This window comes from Apodemus sylvaticus, chromosome 3, assembly GCF_947179515.1.
Source record: "Apodemus sylvaticus chromosome 3, mApoSyl1.1, whole genome shotgun sequence".
In the NCBI taxonomy this organism is placed as follows: Eukaryota; Metazoa; Chordata; class Mammalia; order Rodentia; family Muridae; genus Apodemus; species Apodemus sylvaticus.
Window position 1 is genome coordinate 116,252,508 of NC_067474.1, and position 18,086 is coordinate 116,270,593.

The 18,086-nt window shown below is 44.9% G+C and overlaps 1 protein-coding gene across 2 annotated transcripts; it reads left to right on the forward strand.

Moving 5' to 3' along the window:
* The first annotated feature begins 2,750 nt into the window (after nt 1–2,750).
* Leprot (leptin receptor overlapping transcript) lies at nt 2,751–14,567 on the forward strand. 2 transcript variants are annotated; one of them, XM_052176855.1, is made up of 5 exons: nt 2,751–2,873; nt 7,422–7,497; nt 11,267–11,453; nt 12,990–13,149; nt 13,321–14,567. In XM_052176855.1, the coding sequence occupies exons 1-4, from the start codon at nt 2,858–2,860 to the stop codon at nt 13,104–13,106; spliced, it is 396 nt and encodes a 131-aa protein (XP_052032815.1). In that variant the 5' UTR covers nt 2,751–2,857; the 3' UTR covers nt 13,107–13,149; nt 13,321–14,567. The 2 variants fall into 2 exon arrangements, with proteins under 2 accessions (XP_052032815.1, XP_052032814.1); XM_052176854.1 differs by having other exon boundaries at nt 2,752–2,873; nt 14,129–14,567.
* The last annotated feature ends 3,519 nt before the right edge of the window (nt 14,568–18,086 follow it).

Sequence of the window (18,086 nt, forward strand, 5' to 3'; positions counted from 1 at the left end):
CCCATCATATTTCTGTGTGGCTGTCAGTGCTTCATCAAACCTAAACATAAGAATGTATAGTACACACAGACTCCCTGAGTCTTCCTCAGCCTGCAGGCTCCAGTGTCATTTAAAACTATGATCAAATAAATTTTTTTATGATTTTTTTATGTTGTAACCTGTCTTTTGCTATAGTTGTATTGGCCATGAAACTTTATGAATGGTAAAGGGATTGCTCCTTTTTTGTTCCCACGGTTAATATGTAAATATTATAGTAAATATGTATATTAATATGGAATCAATTAATTGCTTTGAAAACCCTCTTAAACATGATGTATAGCTGTTGTTTCTCCTTACTGTCAACCCCTGTCTTTGGACCTAAGAGCTACTATAAAGAGAGCAACTGATGAACTGAATTTAGGGCTTGATCTCAGCTCTTGATACTTGAACTCAAGGAGGAAACCTTAAGATTCATCTTAAGGACTCTACTTTAGTCATAGGCAGTCAGACAGTGGTCCAGGTCTTAAACAGACAGTAACATAGGAGGGGCTGGTTGGAGTGAGATGCAGGTTCTAGTTGCTTTTCTTCTTCTTGTGGAAATGTGGAATTGGTGAGAGGCATGGTTTTCTGGTGCAATATCTGGCACAGGGAAAGTCCACTTTCTCAGGTAAAGTACTTGGTGAACTGAAAGGACAGTTGTGGCAGAAAGCAGTTGGAAAGAAACACTGTCTCAGAATCCTGATTCCAAATGTTACGGCCCCCCCGGGGGGGGGGCAACATCTATCTTTCTCTTCCTCTTTTTTTCCTCTTACCATTTTTCTTGACAAGCCTGTCACTGTGCCTCTGATGTTACTTTCTCTTAAGTCATGGGATTGGTCTCAGGCTGACACTGAAAGCTTTGCAAACCCCTCTACAAGGCCTTGCCAGGGACAAAAGGGGTGGTGGGGATGGAAGGAGAGTGGAATGGTTTACATCATGGACTCTAATCATTTAGGGTGTGAAAACTTACCTCCTCACTAACATATCTCAGTGGTTATAAAGGAGGAGTTAAAAACACAGGATTAGCCGAGCAATTTTCTGAGTGCTTTTATAGGTATGGTAATCCCCTATTTTCAGGTATTATTGTCCATGATGCTGGCAGATGCCTGACACTGCAGACCCTGTGTAACTGCATCCTGTACACACTTACAATGGTTACAATGGCTTAACTTGTAATGGTTACAATAGGATTAACAGTCTAAAGTAGAACAATAGCTCTATTGTGGTAAGTTATGCAAATGTGCTTCTCTGAATCACTGACTGTATTCTAGGTCTTAGCAGACTGGGCATATATATGTGTCTATTTTTCTTTTCTTAAGTTTAGAACTTTGTGGATTTTGTCTTTCTAACCTTGTCTAAAGAGCTGTTTGGCATGGTTCCTATCCTTTCTGAACTCCTTTCTGTAGAGGTCTTGGGCTACCAGATGGTTTCTAAGATGAAGATTCCACTCAAGAAGGTAAGAATAAAATGGCTCTAGAGGAGTGAAAATTGGCCTTAGTTATTTGCAGACCTGCGTTGAAAAAAATAATAGCAACTTCGGACCCAAAGAGTTTATAATAATGAATGAAGGGAATAGACAGACACGGTAGTTTAATGTTAATGTAGCTACAAAGCAGGCAAATTATAATACGAAAGTCAGAGATCTTAGAGATGCCTTTAATCCTGTTTTCTGGTGCTCACCCCCCAATCTCACCCCCAATCTCAACTATTCCAGCCACACAATCTCAGAACAAACCACACACGCACACAGGAAGAGTCGTCCTGGAAAGTGAGGTCTAGTCCTGCACTGAAGGTAACTTCTTCCCATTCTTATCCCACCTGTCCTCTCAGGCAAGTTTCCTAGCAGCCAGCCAGGGCGATGGTGAGCATCTAGAATCTCCTAAGGCAGAGCCTGGATCTCGTCACGACAGCGTGGAAGGGCTGGACTCCAGATAGAAAGCAGGGTTGAGACGTCTCATAATCTAGGATCCCTGAAGAGTTAAAATGCAGTTATTCTGAGATAATGAAAGTGGGAAGAAGCCGGGCGGTGGTGGCGCACGCCTGTAATCCCAGCACTCTGGGAGGCAGAGGCTGGCGGATTTCTGAGTTCGAGGCCAGCCTGGTCTCCAGAGGGAGTTCCAGGACAGCCGGGGCTATACAAAGAAACCCTGTCTCGAAAAAAACCAAGTCCAAACCCCCGCCCCCCCCCCCAAAAAAAAGTGGGAGGGGCAGAGTTCCCGGACAGCCGGGCGGTGCTGAGCAAACTCGGAGACTAATGAAGTTCTGAGTGGCAGAAATTAGGACCAGTAGAGTCCGAGCTATTAGTGGTGGAGGCGGGATCAGTCCAATGGGGCGGAGTTATGCATGACCAAGTGGTTTCCTTGTCATCAAGGACCGGGCGGAGTCCGCGAAGGGCTTTGGGGGAGGGTATCCATGAGCTGGAGGCAGGATTATGTGCCAGAGTAGGGCGGAACTGTGGGTGGAGCGGAACTGGACCCGGTAGAGGAGGAGCTCGGAGTGGCAGGGATTGGAACCACTACAGGAAATAGTGAGTGCCCGTAGGGCAGAATCTGGCATAATTGGGTGTGAGGTTATGATTGGCAGAATTCTAAACCAGTAGGACTCAGGTTCTGCGTGGATGGTGGGGTTGGGCTTCTGGGGGCGGGAAACCACGGGATGGGCGGAGTCTAAAATCAGGGGCGGACCCTATGCGAAGGGGCGGGGCTCCGATGGTTGGGCATGGAGTTACTGCCGTCAGTGGGCGGGCCGGGCTTTGGATTCGCGCGCCGGTCCTGGCTAGTCTGGGTGTGGGCGGCTTTTGGAGAAAGCCGGAAGCAGCGACAGCCCCAGCTCCTGAGATATGGCGGGCGTTAAAGGTACACTGCGACCCTCGCCCGCGGCTAGTGGGTGGGGTCGCTTCTGGCTCCGGGCTGTGTGGCGAGCAGCCAGTGTCCGGGGTGTGCGAGCTCCTGCAGACTGCGGCCTTCCTGGTGCGCGGCAGAGGTGTTTCGCGGAGCCTATAAACGCTCGCGCCCACGCCCACGCCCGCCACTTCCTAGGCGGGGGCTTCCCCCATGGGCTGTACGTTCCACAGTGGTCCCCTGGGCTTCTCCGTAGGTCACATCAGGGTCCCATATCCTCACCTTCCTGCCCCGCCGCAGTTTTCTGTGGCTTACAGAGGAGCCTTTGTGTCCAGGATGTGTATTAGAAACTTGGTCCTGTTATTCCTTTAAGATTTTCTCGTTGGGCAGAATTAATTTCGGGCGTGTGGCAGTCTGGAAAGTAACCAGAAATACTCTATTCGACGCACCCTGGTGCTGCAATTAGGTGGGATTTTAACAAGACTTTGAGTGTTTACTGGTCTGTGAACAAAGCAGTGTGTACTGTTTGTGTTCTAGAATGGTGATAAAAGGGGGTACCGAATTATCACCCTGATCTGTGTGAATGCAGAGCAGTGAGCGTTGGGTGAGGACGAAGTTACTGGAAGGCTTCCTGGTATTTGGATTTCTGGTCATCTGCACAGAGTAGACTAACTTGTCTCTGTGAAAACTATGCACAAAGACCTTCCCACTCACCAACATCTTAAGATGGATACAGTGTATACTCATGTGGGTACACTATACATTTTTCTGCGAGAACAGCTAGTAACAGACATAGCTGACCATTTTGGGGAGACTTTTCCATTCTGTATCAGCCAAGTAAGCATGGTTTACTTGGGCAATGTCCACTGTATGATATGTCCGTTTGAAGGTAGTGTAGAAAGCTTGAAAACTTGTTTCTCACTACCACAGAGCCTTCATCCCTGGACAGAAAGCACCAGTAATTTATGTGCTTATGTAGTGAAAAGGAACACAGGCTATGAGGTGGACAAGAATAGGTCGAAGTAAAATTTTGCAGATAATTCAACTGTTATTGAGAGACTATGCTGGAGACTTGGGGTAAAAGATAAGTGAGAAGTTTGGACTGAGTTGATTGCCACAAATGATTATATTGCTGTGTAAGTAAACGATGTGTGCTCTGAGACAGTTGAGAACATAGAGATAATATAGTGGAGTGAATCATGTTCCTCCAAAAGATATGTTTTAAGTTGTAACTCCCTGGTGCCAAATAAAGGTGTGATCTTATTTGCAAATATCAGATATTATCAACCTAAGGTTGCCTTGCACTATGTCCTTCAGATAAAAGGGGCAAAAGCACCATGTATGGACAGAAGCTGGGGCCCCCAAGATGTCTTGGTAGGAAAGGCACTTGCTGCCGAGCCTTGAGACCTGAGTTTGATCCTTGGGATCTACATGGTAGGAGAGAACCAACGCATACAGGTTGTCCTCTGATCTCCACACTTGCACGCACGTGCAGTATGGTGCATAGCTATAAATATATAGATAAACCTAAATAAATAATTAAAAACAAAACAGTAACAAAAATTGGAGTGGTGTAGCTGTAAGCCAAGCAGTAGTATAGACGCCAGCAACACTGGACATTAGGCCAGGAAGCTTGTTCCCTGCAGACTTCAGAGAGAACGGCCCATCGCCATTATTTCAGAAGTCTTGCCTCCAGAACTGAGAGAATTAATTTCCCTTGTTCAGAGTCACCTAGATTGCAGTAGTCCATTGTGAGGCTGATGTGGATGCTACTCAGTGGGGGAGATCAGTCGAAGAGGCAAAACTTGAGCTGAATTTAGTGGGCTCTGTAAGGGTTGGGTTGAGACCAGAATATATTTGTATGACCAGGGCAGAGGCCATGACAGAACACATCTTGTTCTTTTCATTTTTCACAGGCTTTGGAGGCCGAGTAGGGAGGATTGAAGCTGGAGAAGTTAGGGGTCAGATTGTAGTGAGACTCTAGTGACAATATGCAGGCTGTAAACAAAATTGCGATGGGTAACACGCAGAAGGACCTAATCTTGTATGTGGAGGAAGGACTGGAAGACACTAAGTTTGGCAGCAGTCAGTGAGCATACCGGCTATCCTGCACAGAGTTCAAGAGGTGACAGCAGTTGTGAATGAGGTCTGGGTAAAATGAGTTCTTTTGATTTGCTGTAGAGTACAGCTATGGTTTCAGCCCTCTAAGGTGGTCTTCAAGGGAAGATCAAGCATGCGTTTGGAAAGGTGGGGATGGAGTCGGAGCAGGAGAGTATTTTACATGTTGGATTTGAGGTGCTTGTTGGCTTTGGCTCTGTGGCACAGTGGTCCAGACTGGAAGAGGAGTTCTTGGGATCTGTTGTGGGCTGGAGCCTTAGATACGGCTTGGCCCTTGTACTGGGAACTTTGGGTTGAACTCAGCTTTTCAGCAGACATGTGTGAAGCGAAAAGAGATGGACTTGAATTGTTGGTTAACTCCCACTGTAATTAAGAAATGGCAACGTGCTGGCAAGATGGCTTAGCAGGTAAAGGCTTGCACACAGTGATCTCAGTTCAGTCCCGGGAGCCCAGGGGAAGGTGGAAGGAGAGTCCTGATTTCATAAGATTGCCCTGTTTACAATATACACCTCCACTGTACAGACACTCAGTTTATAAAGAGGGGGTAGTCAGGAATACAGTTTCTAAACACACATACACACACACACACACACACACACACACACGGTTTGAAGGCATTCAGCAGAAATAAGGTTGTGAAATTTGAGAGATGGGTAGGGAGCAGGAAGGAGAAGTAGCTCTGTGGTTCACAGCCGGAAGAGGGAGTGTTGAAGGCTGTCTGGTACAGAGAAGGGTCAGGGCTACATGGGAAAGGCCAGGCAACTTCTAAACTGGGAAGTATTTGTCCATTACAAATACTTTATTAAGAGGAAAAGATACAAACTAATATAGAAATTCCTTTGTCATCTCCTGACATCTGTATTCACCAGGTTTCTGGAAGGGATATTAGTATATTTCTATTAAACAGCCTCCCTAAATGTCTTAAGGAAGAGAAAGCAACAACAACAACAACAACAACAACAAAACAAAAACAAAAAACAAAAAAAAAACTTAGTCAGTGACTCATTATATTAGAGATTTTCAGAAGAAAATTTGGATGACCTAGTGTCCTGTGCTTTTGAGATATCATTTTATCAAATAATATAGCTTGGTGAGTGGAGACCTCCCATAGCCAGCATCAGTTGAGCCCCTTTTGCCAAGCACTGTGTATAGATTACCTAACTTAATTTAATGAACCCAATGAAATGGGACCACCTTTGTCATTTTACAAATAAGAAACTAGGCTCAGAGAGGTCCAGCTGCCTGAAGTCATGCAACCAACTGGTTGCAGAAATGGCCATCTAAGCAACCCATTTGGTGACTGAGAGTCAACCCGATGGGCTGTCACAGCAAAGAGGAAAGGGCAAATATGTTCAGATGTGAGTATCCAGTACTCGTAGGGAGTAGAACAGTAGCTGCTAGTTGGGGATTGTTTCCTATGAAGTCATGAAAGCACTTTTCCAATACTTGAAGTAATTGCGGTTTGGCCACATGGAGACCATTTAGGATCTAATCAGGGAAAGAGAACAGTCAGTGTTTAAAAGGTGCCAGAATAACCTGCCTACGGTTGTGAGTTCCCTTCACTGCGGTTGACAAGCTTGACTGACTGTCCTCCTCTGGCAAATACAGAACGCAGTAGGGGCAAGCTATGGGGTGGCAAGAGATCTTTCCACCTTTGTGTTAAAGTGGTGGACAGAGGCAGGTGTCTTAGTCACTTTGGGCTACTATACCAAATGAAACTGGATCGGCTAAATGACTTCATCCTGAGTTCTGAAGCCTGGCAAGTCCAAGATCAAGGAAGAGACAGAGCAAAAAAAGAGAACTGGAGTTTGTTTCTCTCACGTTAGGACATTGATTCTGGCAAAAGAACTCTACCACCATGTCCTTATCTAAATCCAACAACTTCCTAAGTGTGTGGCTGTGCCTGCCTATTACCCCAGCTATTGAGCTGTGGAGGCAGGAAGATCTCAAGTTGGAAGATTTAAAAGGTACATAGACATTCAGTTATGTAGGTTGTAGTCATTTGATAGTCAGATGTAAATCAATTAATAAGCAAATTGTTACATTTGTGACCTCTCCTTATATTTTATATTAAAAATTTATGTGTGGGGGCATGCACACCTGTGGAGGTTAGAAGATAGCCTGCCAGAGATGCTTTCTTCTACCATGTGAGTCCTGGGGATTGAACCCAGGTCTTAAGGTCCCTTTATCTGCTGAGCCATCGGCCAGCCCCTGCACCTCTTTAAGTGAAAATGTGTTGTTGAGATATATTCATATGCCATAAACTCAGCCTTTTTAAATGTAAAATGCTTTATCATATTTACAAGGTCATGCTGACCTCGCTGCTCTCTATTCCCGTGACATTTGTTACCCCCTAAACAAAACTCTGGGCCGATTAGTGGACCTGTCGTCACCCATAGCCAACTGCTGTCTAGAACCGTTAACCTATAGTTGTGTTTTCCACAGCTCTCGTGGCTCTATCCTTCAGCGGGGCAATTGGGCTGACTTTCCTTATGCTGGGATGTGCCTTGGAGGACTATGGGTAAGTTGTTTTGAAAAAGAAATACCCCCCCCCCCCCCCCCCCCCCCCCGCCAAAAAAAAAGAAAGAAAAAGAAATCCCAGTGTGTGTGTGTGTGTGGAGGTGTGGAGGTGTGGAGGTGCTATATCTTCCTCTGTCACTTCTCTATCTACCCTTTTTTTCCCCACCTTACTTTTTGGGACGGGGGTCTAAGTGAATTTGGAGCTTGCCCATTTGGCTAGACAGGGCAGTGAGCTCTAGGGATCCTCCTCCCTCTTCCTCCCCAGTGTGGGGGCTTCAGACATGCACCGCTGCACCAGACCTTTTACTTGGGCACTAGGGATTGAACTCAGGTCTCTGTGTTTACACAGTCAGCACTTTACCTACTGAGCTATTTCCCCAGCTCTCAAGGGAACTTGTTTCTGTGTCTCTGTTCCTGTCTCTGTCAGAGCCTGATCAGTGCAGCCCGTGCAGCAGTGCATGGATTAGTGAAGTCCAGGTTGGGAATTCAACCCCTTCAGACAGCAGTGTATTCATGGAGAGAAAAGCTCTTTTCTTTTACATTCTGAATCGTGAGCAGCTGCCGGTGTGAGAATGAGTTCTGCCCTGAGAGCTTGAATTTTGTAGTCAGGAGGAACTTAGAGAGTGGACATGCACATTTCTCACGAGCACAGACCTAGTGGATAAATGAGAGTTTCTCTGTATCACAGGCATCAGGAACAATCAGTAGCCTTCATTATGCAACCCACTAGAGGAAGATTAACCAAGCATATAGAAGTAGCTCTTTGGGACATTGTATGCCCTGTAGAGGAGGTTGTCCCAGACAGTGGGAGCTAGGAAGACAAATGGAATTAGCCCAGATGTGAGGCTAGGCAGGAGACTGGCATCAGGGAATCCTAAGGGACCGCTGTAATAGATGAAACAAAATTGGTGACAGTAGGTTTTATAAACTGATAGCAGGACTCGAACCAGTTCCCACCAGCTGTGCAGGTGAGTGGCTTGAACACCTTGACCTCAAAGGTGTGACTAAGACCAGCTGGGGCCAGTTGTTGTGACCTTTGTCTTAGGCTTTCTGTGGCTGGGATAAAACACCATGACCAAAGGCAATGGTCATGGGGAAAAGAGTTTATTTCAGTTTTTAGTTGTAGCTCATTATGGAGAGAAGTCAGGGCAGGAAGTCAAGTCAGGGACTGGCAGAGGCAGGAACTGAAACAGAGGCCATGGAGGAATTCTAGTCACTGGCTTGTTCCTCATTGCTTGCCTCCCTGGGACAGCTTGCTGGGGAGGAACCACACAGCGTGGGCTGGATCTTCCACAGCAATCATAAATCAAGAAAATGCCCTATAGGCTAGGCTAGAGGCCAGCAGTTCTCAGCCTTCCTAATGCTGTGACCCTTTAATACAGATTACAGTTCCTCATGTTATGGTGGCCCCCCACCATAAAATTACTGTGTTGCCACTTAATAACTGTAATTTTTCTACTGTTAACAAGTAGTAATATAACTGTCTAATATACAGGCTATCTGATATTCGATCGTGCAAAGGGGTTATGACCTATATGCATAGGTTGAGGACTGCTGCTATAGGCCAAACTTAGGGAAATATTTTCTCAAGTCAGAATCCCTCTTCTCAAATGACTCTAGCTTGTGTCAAGTTAACAAGAAACTAACCAGAAAAATGTTGCTGAGTTCAAATCTACTGTGGAGTTAGAAGAGAGCGTGCAAATTGTTTAAACATGATGTAAGCAAAAACATTTGTTCAGAGTTTTCACAGCTATTACTATATTATCATTTAGGGATATTTTGTTCCCCTTCCTGACTGAAAACCAAAGCCCAGAGTATCAGAAACCTTGCTGATTGTAGAACAGTAAATGACAGACACAGCTGTGGCTCTCTGCTCTGACTCCTGCCCACGGCACTGTTGTCCTGGGACTGAATGAATCCAGGTGTTAGAGTCCCCTGTAACTCACTGTGTCTCCATAAGATGAGAACAGCACACATTACTGGCACCATGAGGAAACTCATTTTATGCCTTTGTGACAAGGATTTTCACCTGCATCAGCAGTTGGCAGACTGGCCAGTGTAGCTGCTGCCCACTTCTGTGGTTTAGGCTTTGATGGGACCACTGTTGCTGCTTTTGCACCATAGGCAGAGTGTAGAGGTGAAGAGACCTGTGGTCACCCAGCTACTTGTGTTTCTGTTTGGTCTCTTACAGAAATGAGTTTGCCAGTCTTTGGCCTTCCCATTTTGTAAACAATGTTATGTTTAAATTTTGTATATGAAAAGACTACTTTGAGCCTTGATCTACCTGGGAGCCATCTTCTAGACTGTGCCTCAGAAAACTGCCACAATATTCTAGGAAGAATGCAGGGCTCTTTGCTGAGAGACATCGGGTGGCGGTCAGGCCCCTTCTCTGTGGCTTGCTTCCTCCTGCCACTACCTGATAGCTCTCGCAACAGTACTCTCTGCTGATTTCTGGAATATATTTCTGGAATCTCTTCACTTTCAAGTGAGTTTCAAATGAAGAGCCCACATTCCTCACTTCAGTCCAGAGTCTGCTTGCCTGAGGACACTCCCTTCTGCCTTCTGGTTATCACCCTGACTGATTTCCTCCATCTGTGGCTTCACCCCAGCATAAGCAGGACTGCTTGCTGTGTGGGTGGACCTGCATGATTACAGTTTGCCAATGGTGTGTCTGTTATTGTTCCGTGTGTTTATGACAGTGACTGGCTGGGAGGTTAGTTTCTTTAATGGGTATCTAACTGAAGGCAACAGGAATGAAACATCATTTTAAAAGTATTTAGTTGGAAATTCAGTGGGAATTCTTAGCAGCTGCAGGTTATTTTGCTTTGTGTTAGATTATATTTGTAATCTACTGTAAAACCAGTGGGGTTGGGTGCATTTAGTGAGAAAATGTATATTTTCATTCCTTCCATACTAAAATCTTTTCCGCCCCCCCCCCCCCCACCTTTTCATCAAGTGCAAGTGGAGCATGCCCATTCCAGGCTCTGGGATAAATGCAGATTGACAAAGACAAGTCCTATCTCTGTTGTAACGATGGCAAGGGTATCAGATGATGCAGAAAGCTAGAGAGGGGCGCTGGAGGCCACGGTCAGCTGTAGTCGCCTTCAGGAAGGGATCCTCAGCTTAGACTGCATGACCAGTGAGTGAAGAGCCCAAGGCAGGCTTGAGAACAGACTGTGTAGGGAGAAGACTGCAGTGACTGTGGGTTCAGAGAATGAGGGTGGGGTGGTCCAGAGTGGATAGAGGAGGAGATAGAAGGTAGCAGATAGACGCCTCATTTGTGGCTCTTCTAAGTCATTAGAAGCATTCATGCATATCTGCACTCAAAGATCGTCATGAACTAGCATGTGTAAGCCACTGTACTGTGTTCTGTAGGGAGAGCAGAGGTGGCCTTTTATAATCCTATCCTTAGAGTTGATCATCAGGGCCAGCGATATAGCTCAGTAGTAGGTAGAGTGCTTGCCTAGCAGGTACAAAGTCCTTGGCTCATTCTTCCTGACTATAAAATCCTGTAGATCTCTAACATCAAAAACAGTTGTTTCTCAATCATACACTGAATATATATGCTGCATATGTATTAGTGAGTAAATAATATTTTTCTAACTCTATCTGTGCCTGGTAGAAATATCATGTTTTAATATTCATAACTGATAATGTTTTTACTTAGACATTTGAAATAGTGATATTGAAACAACAGCATGCCTCTGAGTTAAGATGTAACTTTTCTTCTGGGTTTCTTCTGGCTTTCTTCCGGGTTCCATTGACAACAGCGTTTACTGGCCCCTGTTCGTCTTGATTTTCTACGTCATCTCCCCCATCCCCTACTTCATTGCCAAAAGGGTCACATATGACTCCGACGCGACCAGCAGTGCCTGTCGGGAACTGGCATATTTCTTCACCACTGGGATTGTTGTTTCTGCCTTTGGACTTCCTGTTATTCTTGCTCGCGTGGATGTGGTGAGTTCTGTTTTCTGTTGTTTCACTCTGGTCAGGGTTTATTTCAAAGGCCTGTGTCTGAGGCCTCGGGTTTATTTTTGTTGCTTTGGCTCTCCTTAGGGCTGGCTGTAGCGTTAGTTTCTCTCTCCTGTTGGTTAGAGTCTCCGTCATATCTTCAGAATGCTTTCTTGGTTTCTCTTATAATTTTCAGTCAAAGCATATGATGGCTTCCTTTTTCCACATTAAGCTATTCTCTTTAGTCATTCTTATAGTCCTGCCTCTTAAACCCTGGGGCAATCCATAGAGTCAGTCAGTACAAAGTCTTTCCCAATCACAAAATGAAGGGCATGAAAGTGGAACCAGGGACTGACTTCTCAGTGCACGCTTTTGTTTTGTTTTGCTTTTGTTTTTGTTTTTTGACTGGCAAACAAAGATTGTGCTATAATTTATTCAGATTCTGGATGCTCTTTGACTTGCCTGCTTTTTGTTTTCATCCTGCCATCCACACTGGCCATCAGAAATGTACAATTTTGTTTATTCAATTGAATATTAAACTATTTCAGGGACATCTGCTGTTTATGAAATGTCATGAATAAAATCTCTATGCTGTCAGCACTCCGAGAACACGATGGTGGGCTGATGAGGATGCATGCTAAAGAGTCCCACATATGGGGAGGGAAACTGCTAAGGGTACTGGAGGGGCCCAGAGCGAAATGCCCGCTGCTGATCGATAAGGGCCTCGAAGGCCACGTAGGGCTCTGATTAAAGTGGAGAAGGCTGTTGGAATGGCACGAGTGTGAAGATGCAGCGTGTGGCATAAAGAACAGTGTAATGTGGTGAAGCAGAAAGGTAAGATAGGAAAGAGCGAGGCCAGAAAGGTCCCTGAAGCCTGCTCAGCCGCAGCCCTTACTGCTGCCTCCACTTGAACTCTACTTAAGTGTTGAGGAACTCTGACTCTCTGAACATAGGTAGCTCTGGCCTCATTAGGCAGCCTTACATTTTGAGGTGAGTCTTCCTATATTCTGCCTCATGGTGGTGTTTGGAGAAACTTTCATTGATGTTTCTGCTGGTTAACTTGAAGCAAAAAAGAAAAAAATGTCCACTAGAGGGCACCCTCATCCCCAGCTATGCCTCCAGAGAGCCATCTGCCCAGTTGTGGATTTTTGTTTAAAGTGTGTCTTGCCTAGAAAGGAAGCAAACAGAATCATAACTTTCCAATTTCTGTTCTTTGTGAAAGAAGTTGATGCCTGTGGAACTATTTGTACCTAATGTTGGATCAGTGATAACCTTGTTACATGTGTTTTTTCTTGAGGCAGTTACTGTAAACTAAAAACAGAGACGAGTCTCCTAGGGACGATATTAAGGATGATACTAGACTTAATTAACAAGCATTGTGGAATCAATTAAACATGACTGTGAAGTTCACTGTCTTCCCCCCATGACATTACTTAGCCCCTTAGCAGCCTCGTGCTTCGGTGGGGGTGTCTGATACAGAAGAATAAGAGACTCACAAAGAATACAACATGAAGAGAACTTAACCCTTCTCTTGTGTTTCAGATCAAGTGGGGAGCCTGTGGTCTTGTGCTGGCTGGCAACGCTGTCATTTTCCTCACAATTCAAGGCTTCTTCCTTGTCTTTGGAAGAGGAGATGATTTCAGTTGGGAGCAGTGGTAGCACCTCCTCCTCATGGAAAGCACTGAGTCTCAGATTTTGTATTGTACGTATATGTGTGCACATGTGTTACAAATTTGAATATGCTGAGTTTTTTTATACCTTTATATCATGATCATCTTAGGGAAGATATTGTAAACAAAAGATGAGTTTTACTCCTGGCAAACAGGTCACTCCATTGACTCAAAGTGAATTCTTTTTATCTTCTGGTTTTCAGAAAGCCTGCTACTATGGCCTTGTAGACAGCCGCTCACTTACCCAGGGGGTCTAAACCTTTGACTTGGGATCTGCTTGGGAGACACAGGCAGATCTCCTACAGCTGAAACACAGGTGGTGCTCTCCCTGTACACTTAGACTCATCTCAGAGGATGGCTCACCCACACAGAGCATCGGCGTCTGCTAGGGGCCTGTTGGGGATGCGGGATCAGAAGCTTGATGAGATTGCACACTTGGCACATGCGTATTGACGTGTGAGAATTGTAGAGCAATACACATCGTAGCTCCCTTCTCTGTGGCATAGCCACCTGCCCTCTCTCGGTGCTGCATGCTCGTTTGCAGAAAAAATAGCACCTGCCCCATGTCGTGAATGAGGTCAGACTTCAGGTGTTTCTAATATGTTCAAGTCTATAATATTTCTGTTGATCCTCAAATTTAGGGGGCCTGTTCTTAGGAAGGAACAGATAAGTCCTAACATCATCTAAAAGGCAATGACTGATTGCTCAAAAGAAGTTACAAATTAACCAAAAAGTCTCTCTGGGGTCCAGGGAGGGAAACTGGGCTGGAAATGGTCCCTATTTTAAGTGGAGGGCAGGTCAGACAATTCTTGAAAATGTCCCTTCAAGAGCTTGTGCTTCCCTGTCCCTCTCTGGTGCCTCCCATCCCCCACTCAGCATGCCATCTGCTCTTGGTGGCAGGTCTCCTGAAGGGTTGTTAGAGTCAGGAGTGAGCAGAGGGGAGGGAGTCACTGAAGTTATACGTTGGTGCACTTTTCATCCTTTGTATTGAACTTGATGTCCCCTCCACAGGAAACACAGGGATCCACATCATGTTGGTTCTTATAAACAGTTTTTCTAGCTCCTCTTTTTTTATCTGGAGCCTATTGGGAGAAGGAAGTGAGAACGACCACCACCCAATCAGGATGCTGTCAGCGGTGTTTAAGCATTGATGCTTCGAGCTGATGAGTGTTCAGAGCACTCTCCCTTGAGGCTTGTGTCCGAAGAATCAGCCCTCAGGGCCAGGACTGGCGTGATGCTGGGACCAGCAGGTGAAAGGGCAGAAGACTTGCGCAATGTTACATTTTGGCCTTGTGCATGGCATTATGTTTTTAATATTTTGTGTACATATAGAATTGTTAGAGTTGTCATTTCTAGTATTTACATTAGAAAAATTATTTAGATACTTGATCATTTAACTGCATTTTTAATCATGACACTTGCTATAATAAATTTGACTTTTAACACTGAAGGAGAGTTGCATTTCATGAATCTTTCATCTCCATTTACCTTGTGTAAAAGATGAGTGATAATCTCTTGACATTTTGGAATGGCCAGTTCTGAACAGTGATCCTGTCTTAGAATGGACCTCTGGGATACCATTTTGACTGTCCAGTTGTCTGTAATAACTTTTCTTTCCCCATGAATTTATCTGACTGTTTTTGTAAGTGTCTTGGTTGTTTGATTATCTCAAATAACCAAGATAGCTTCCATGTAGGAGCTTAAAGTATTGCTTTTTCCCCCCTTCTTTTTCTCTTTTTAAGACAGGGTCTTACTCAGTAACCCCAGCTACCTTCAAGCTCACTTGATACTTCTTTTTCACCCTCCCAAGTGAGTATTGTGATTACAAGCACATAGACCATATCTGGTGTAAGATTTATCTCTTGATTTTATTTCTAGAAGGATGAAAGGCACCTGTAGAAGGAGTATTTGAGAGGCCGGAGAGCTGGCTCAGTGATTAAGAGCACTTGGTGTTCTTGCAGAGGACCTGGGTTCAGTTCCCAGCACCCATATAAGTTGACTCAACAGTAATTCTAAGGTATCCAATGCCTGATGGCTCTGTGGGTACCTACACACACACATAGAAAATAAATAAATCTTTAAAAAAGTATTTGAAGTGATTGATTATTATTAGATTTGCTGTGTGTCTAGAAGAAGCATTTATTCCGTTGTGCCAAGTATTATAAGCTATGTTAGCCATATAGGAATATTTACAGTTTTTTCCTGGTCTGAATGGTGGCTGTCTTTCTTTCCTTCCTTCCAAGAAGCACCTATCCTTATATTATTCTACAAAATATAAATTCAGAGCATATTGATTACATTTTTAAAAATTGAGAATACACTTTAAAGTGTTGCCCATGAGTAAGAATTCTTAGGACAAGACTGACACGTTCTAGTAACTGGCTAATAGAATGGAAAACACCCTTCCACAGCCAAGCTGTTATGAATGGGCAGGAGCGGGTGAACTGTGTTGGCCCTGACCTGTGAGGCTGAAGGTCTCTACCCAAGTGTGGAACAGGAATTCTGTTCCAAAGGTGTGAAGAAGCTTGGGAGGAAGGCAGTGGGCGTTTCCAGCTTTTTCAGAACAAGGCCTTTCTTCCTTGCTTTCCGCTCTGGTCCTGGTACCCTTGCTCTTCAGGCACCTTCCTGTGAGTTTCACGACTTTCTCTTCCAACCAGGAATCTTCTTTATACCCTGTTCTTCCTCCCATCTCTCTTCTTTCTTAAACATTACCCATCCCCCCCCCCCACGACCCCATTTCTCTCCATTAATCAGCTTTCTAGGTAAGGCTGAAAAACCTAGTGCTGTTCAAAGTCGTCTGATTCAGTTTTTCCACAGAAAGACTAGATGCCTTCTGTTTCCATCCCCTTCTGAAACGTACCAGCAGGTACCCCACATGCCACAGCTATGGGCTTGTGTGAGTGCCTCCATCCTGGTGCCCAGTCACAGAAAACACGAACAAGCAGCCCAGCCAATATAGAGAACCAGATAGTGTTTGGGAGGGGACAACCCATCCTCTCCTTGGGCCAGGGTTCTCAGCTGTTTTCATGTTCATAGATGTTTATTCGATGCCCCAAAAGGAACCCAGGGGCGTTTCTTACAGACTTCTAGAAATCTACCTCTTAGTTACCTCCTCACTGAGGATTTTTCAACAAGCTGAAATGTCATTATGTTAATGACACCTCTGCCACTCTGAAAGGAGTGCTCAGATGACACCACAAAGTGTGCTTTCTCATAATTGACTAAATCAAATGTTGTATCCTAATAGAACCAAAAATGTTTATGACGATGCTAGCATTTTCCACACATCATATTTAATTATAGCCTGGACACCTTACAGTGTAGATAAATGTAACTCGTGTGCTTCTATTCTATTTTGCCTAGAGAATTCCCTTTGTTTACAAAAGTCCTAGCTTATGAGTTACTACAGTTTGCTTTCAGATGGCCAGGCTACAAGGGTAGAGTAGTGGTGTGTGCAACCCAACCGTGATGTCAAAGATCACGAGTCTGCTTTCAGGCAGAATGTGGGGTGGAAATGATCACTTTTCACGTAAACCTTGTCACTTAGCACATCAGCGGAGGCTTTTATGCACATCATTAAATTAAGATTCTATTATACTCTGGGATCCATTATATCTGGAAGGAGGACCAGAGGATTTATTTTCCAGTGCTTTTGTCTAGATGATCTTGGTATAAATTTGACTGGCTGTGAACTGCTCTTACACTAGTTGAAGAGGAATGGTCTCAGTGCTGGAAGCAGTATCTTCCTGGAAGGAATCCATTACCACTGGGGACAGTCTCCCTTGAGAGGAGGCAGGACTTGGGTGCAGATGGAGAGGCAAGGTTAATGCAGACTGTGCTGTATCGAAGGGGTGGAGAGATGCATCAGTGGATGAAGAGCTAGCTACCGAGGTGTGAGAACAGAGTTCAGAGTCTTGGCCCCCACATAAAAAGCTGAGTAGGCATAGTGGCCCACCAGTAATCCCAACCTTTGGGATTCTTGAGAAGTTGGCGAGCCAGACTAGCCCAATTGGAAAGTGCAGAGCAGGAGAGGAAAATGCCTGACATCAACTTGGGCCTCTACAGGTATCCCACATATCTGGGTCTATGCAGATTTATGCACACGTTCACATACACCTGGAAGAAAGTGTGCTGTATTGGAAAAGGGAGACAAATCTAGCTGCAGAAGAGGCATACACAAATGTGCAGTGACACAGAAGAACTCTTGGTCCTCACGTTCTGTATGTTAGGGAAGATCGGAACTGATGTTCACACGTGGATTTGGGCAACTAGATCACAAGTTAGTTGTTTGTGTTACCTCTCCAGCGGCTCAGTTCAGTTACTAGAAACAGAAACTCGACAACACAGATGCAAGTATAAAAGGTCCCCCAAAAGAACAGTTGCCAAAGAAAACCAATAGGTAACAACCTTGAAAGAACTGTTCATCCTTAGGACTGGCAATATGGGCCAGGTGGGAGACTCGAGACTGTTCCTAGAGCACATCACACCTTGGAGATTGCAGTGGGTACAGCTATGGCTGTCCTGGAATTCACTATATAGACCAGAGTGGGTTCAAATTAACTGAGATCCTCCTGTCTCTGCCCCCTGCGTGCTGGGATTAAATGTGTGCACCACCACATCCAGTCTGGCCACCCACCTTTAATAAGTCAGCTAAAGAAGTCAAATAGTGAAATGATAAAAACTGAAATTAAAATGTGAGGCAGAGATGGAGGGAGGGATTTACTCAGTGGGGTTCCATTGGAAAGAGGGGGACAGATCCAGTTATTTAAGTCCACCTTTTGAGTCCTAGCATGAGGTTTACGATCAAATATTCAGATCTATGCATATTTAAGCAGTCTGGCCAAGGTGTGGTCATGTCCATCACTGTCTCTGTTCTCGTCTTTCCCCAAGGAAGTCTTGACAAGTTACCAGCGCTGCATGAAGTTTATTTCGGGTGCAGTGCTTTGAATAGGTTTGGCCCCTATAACCT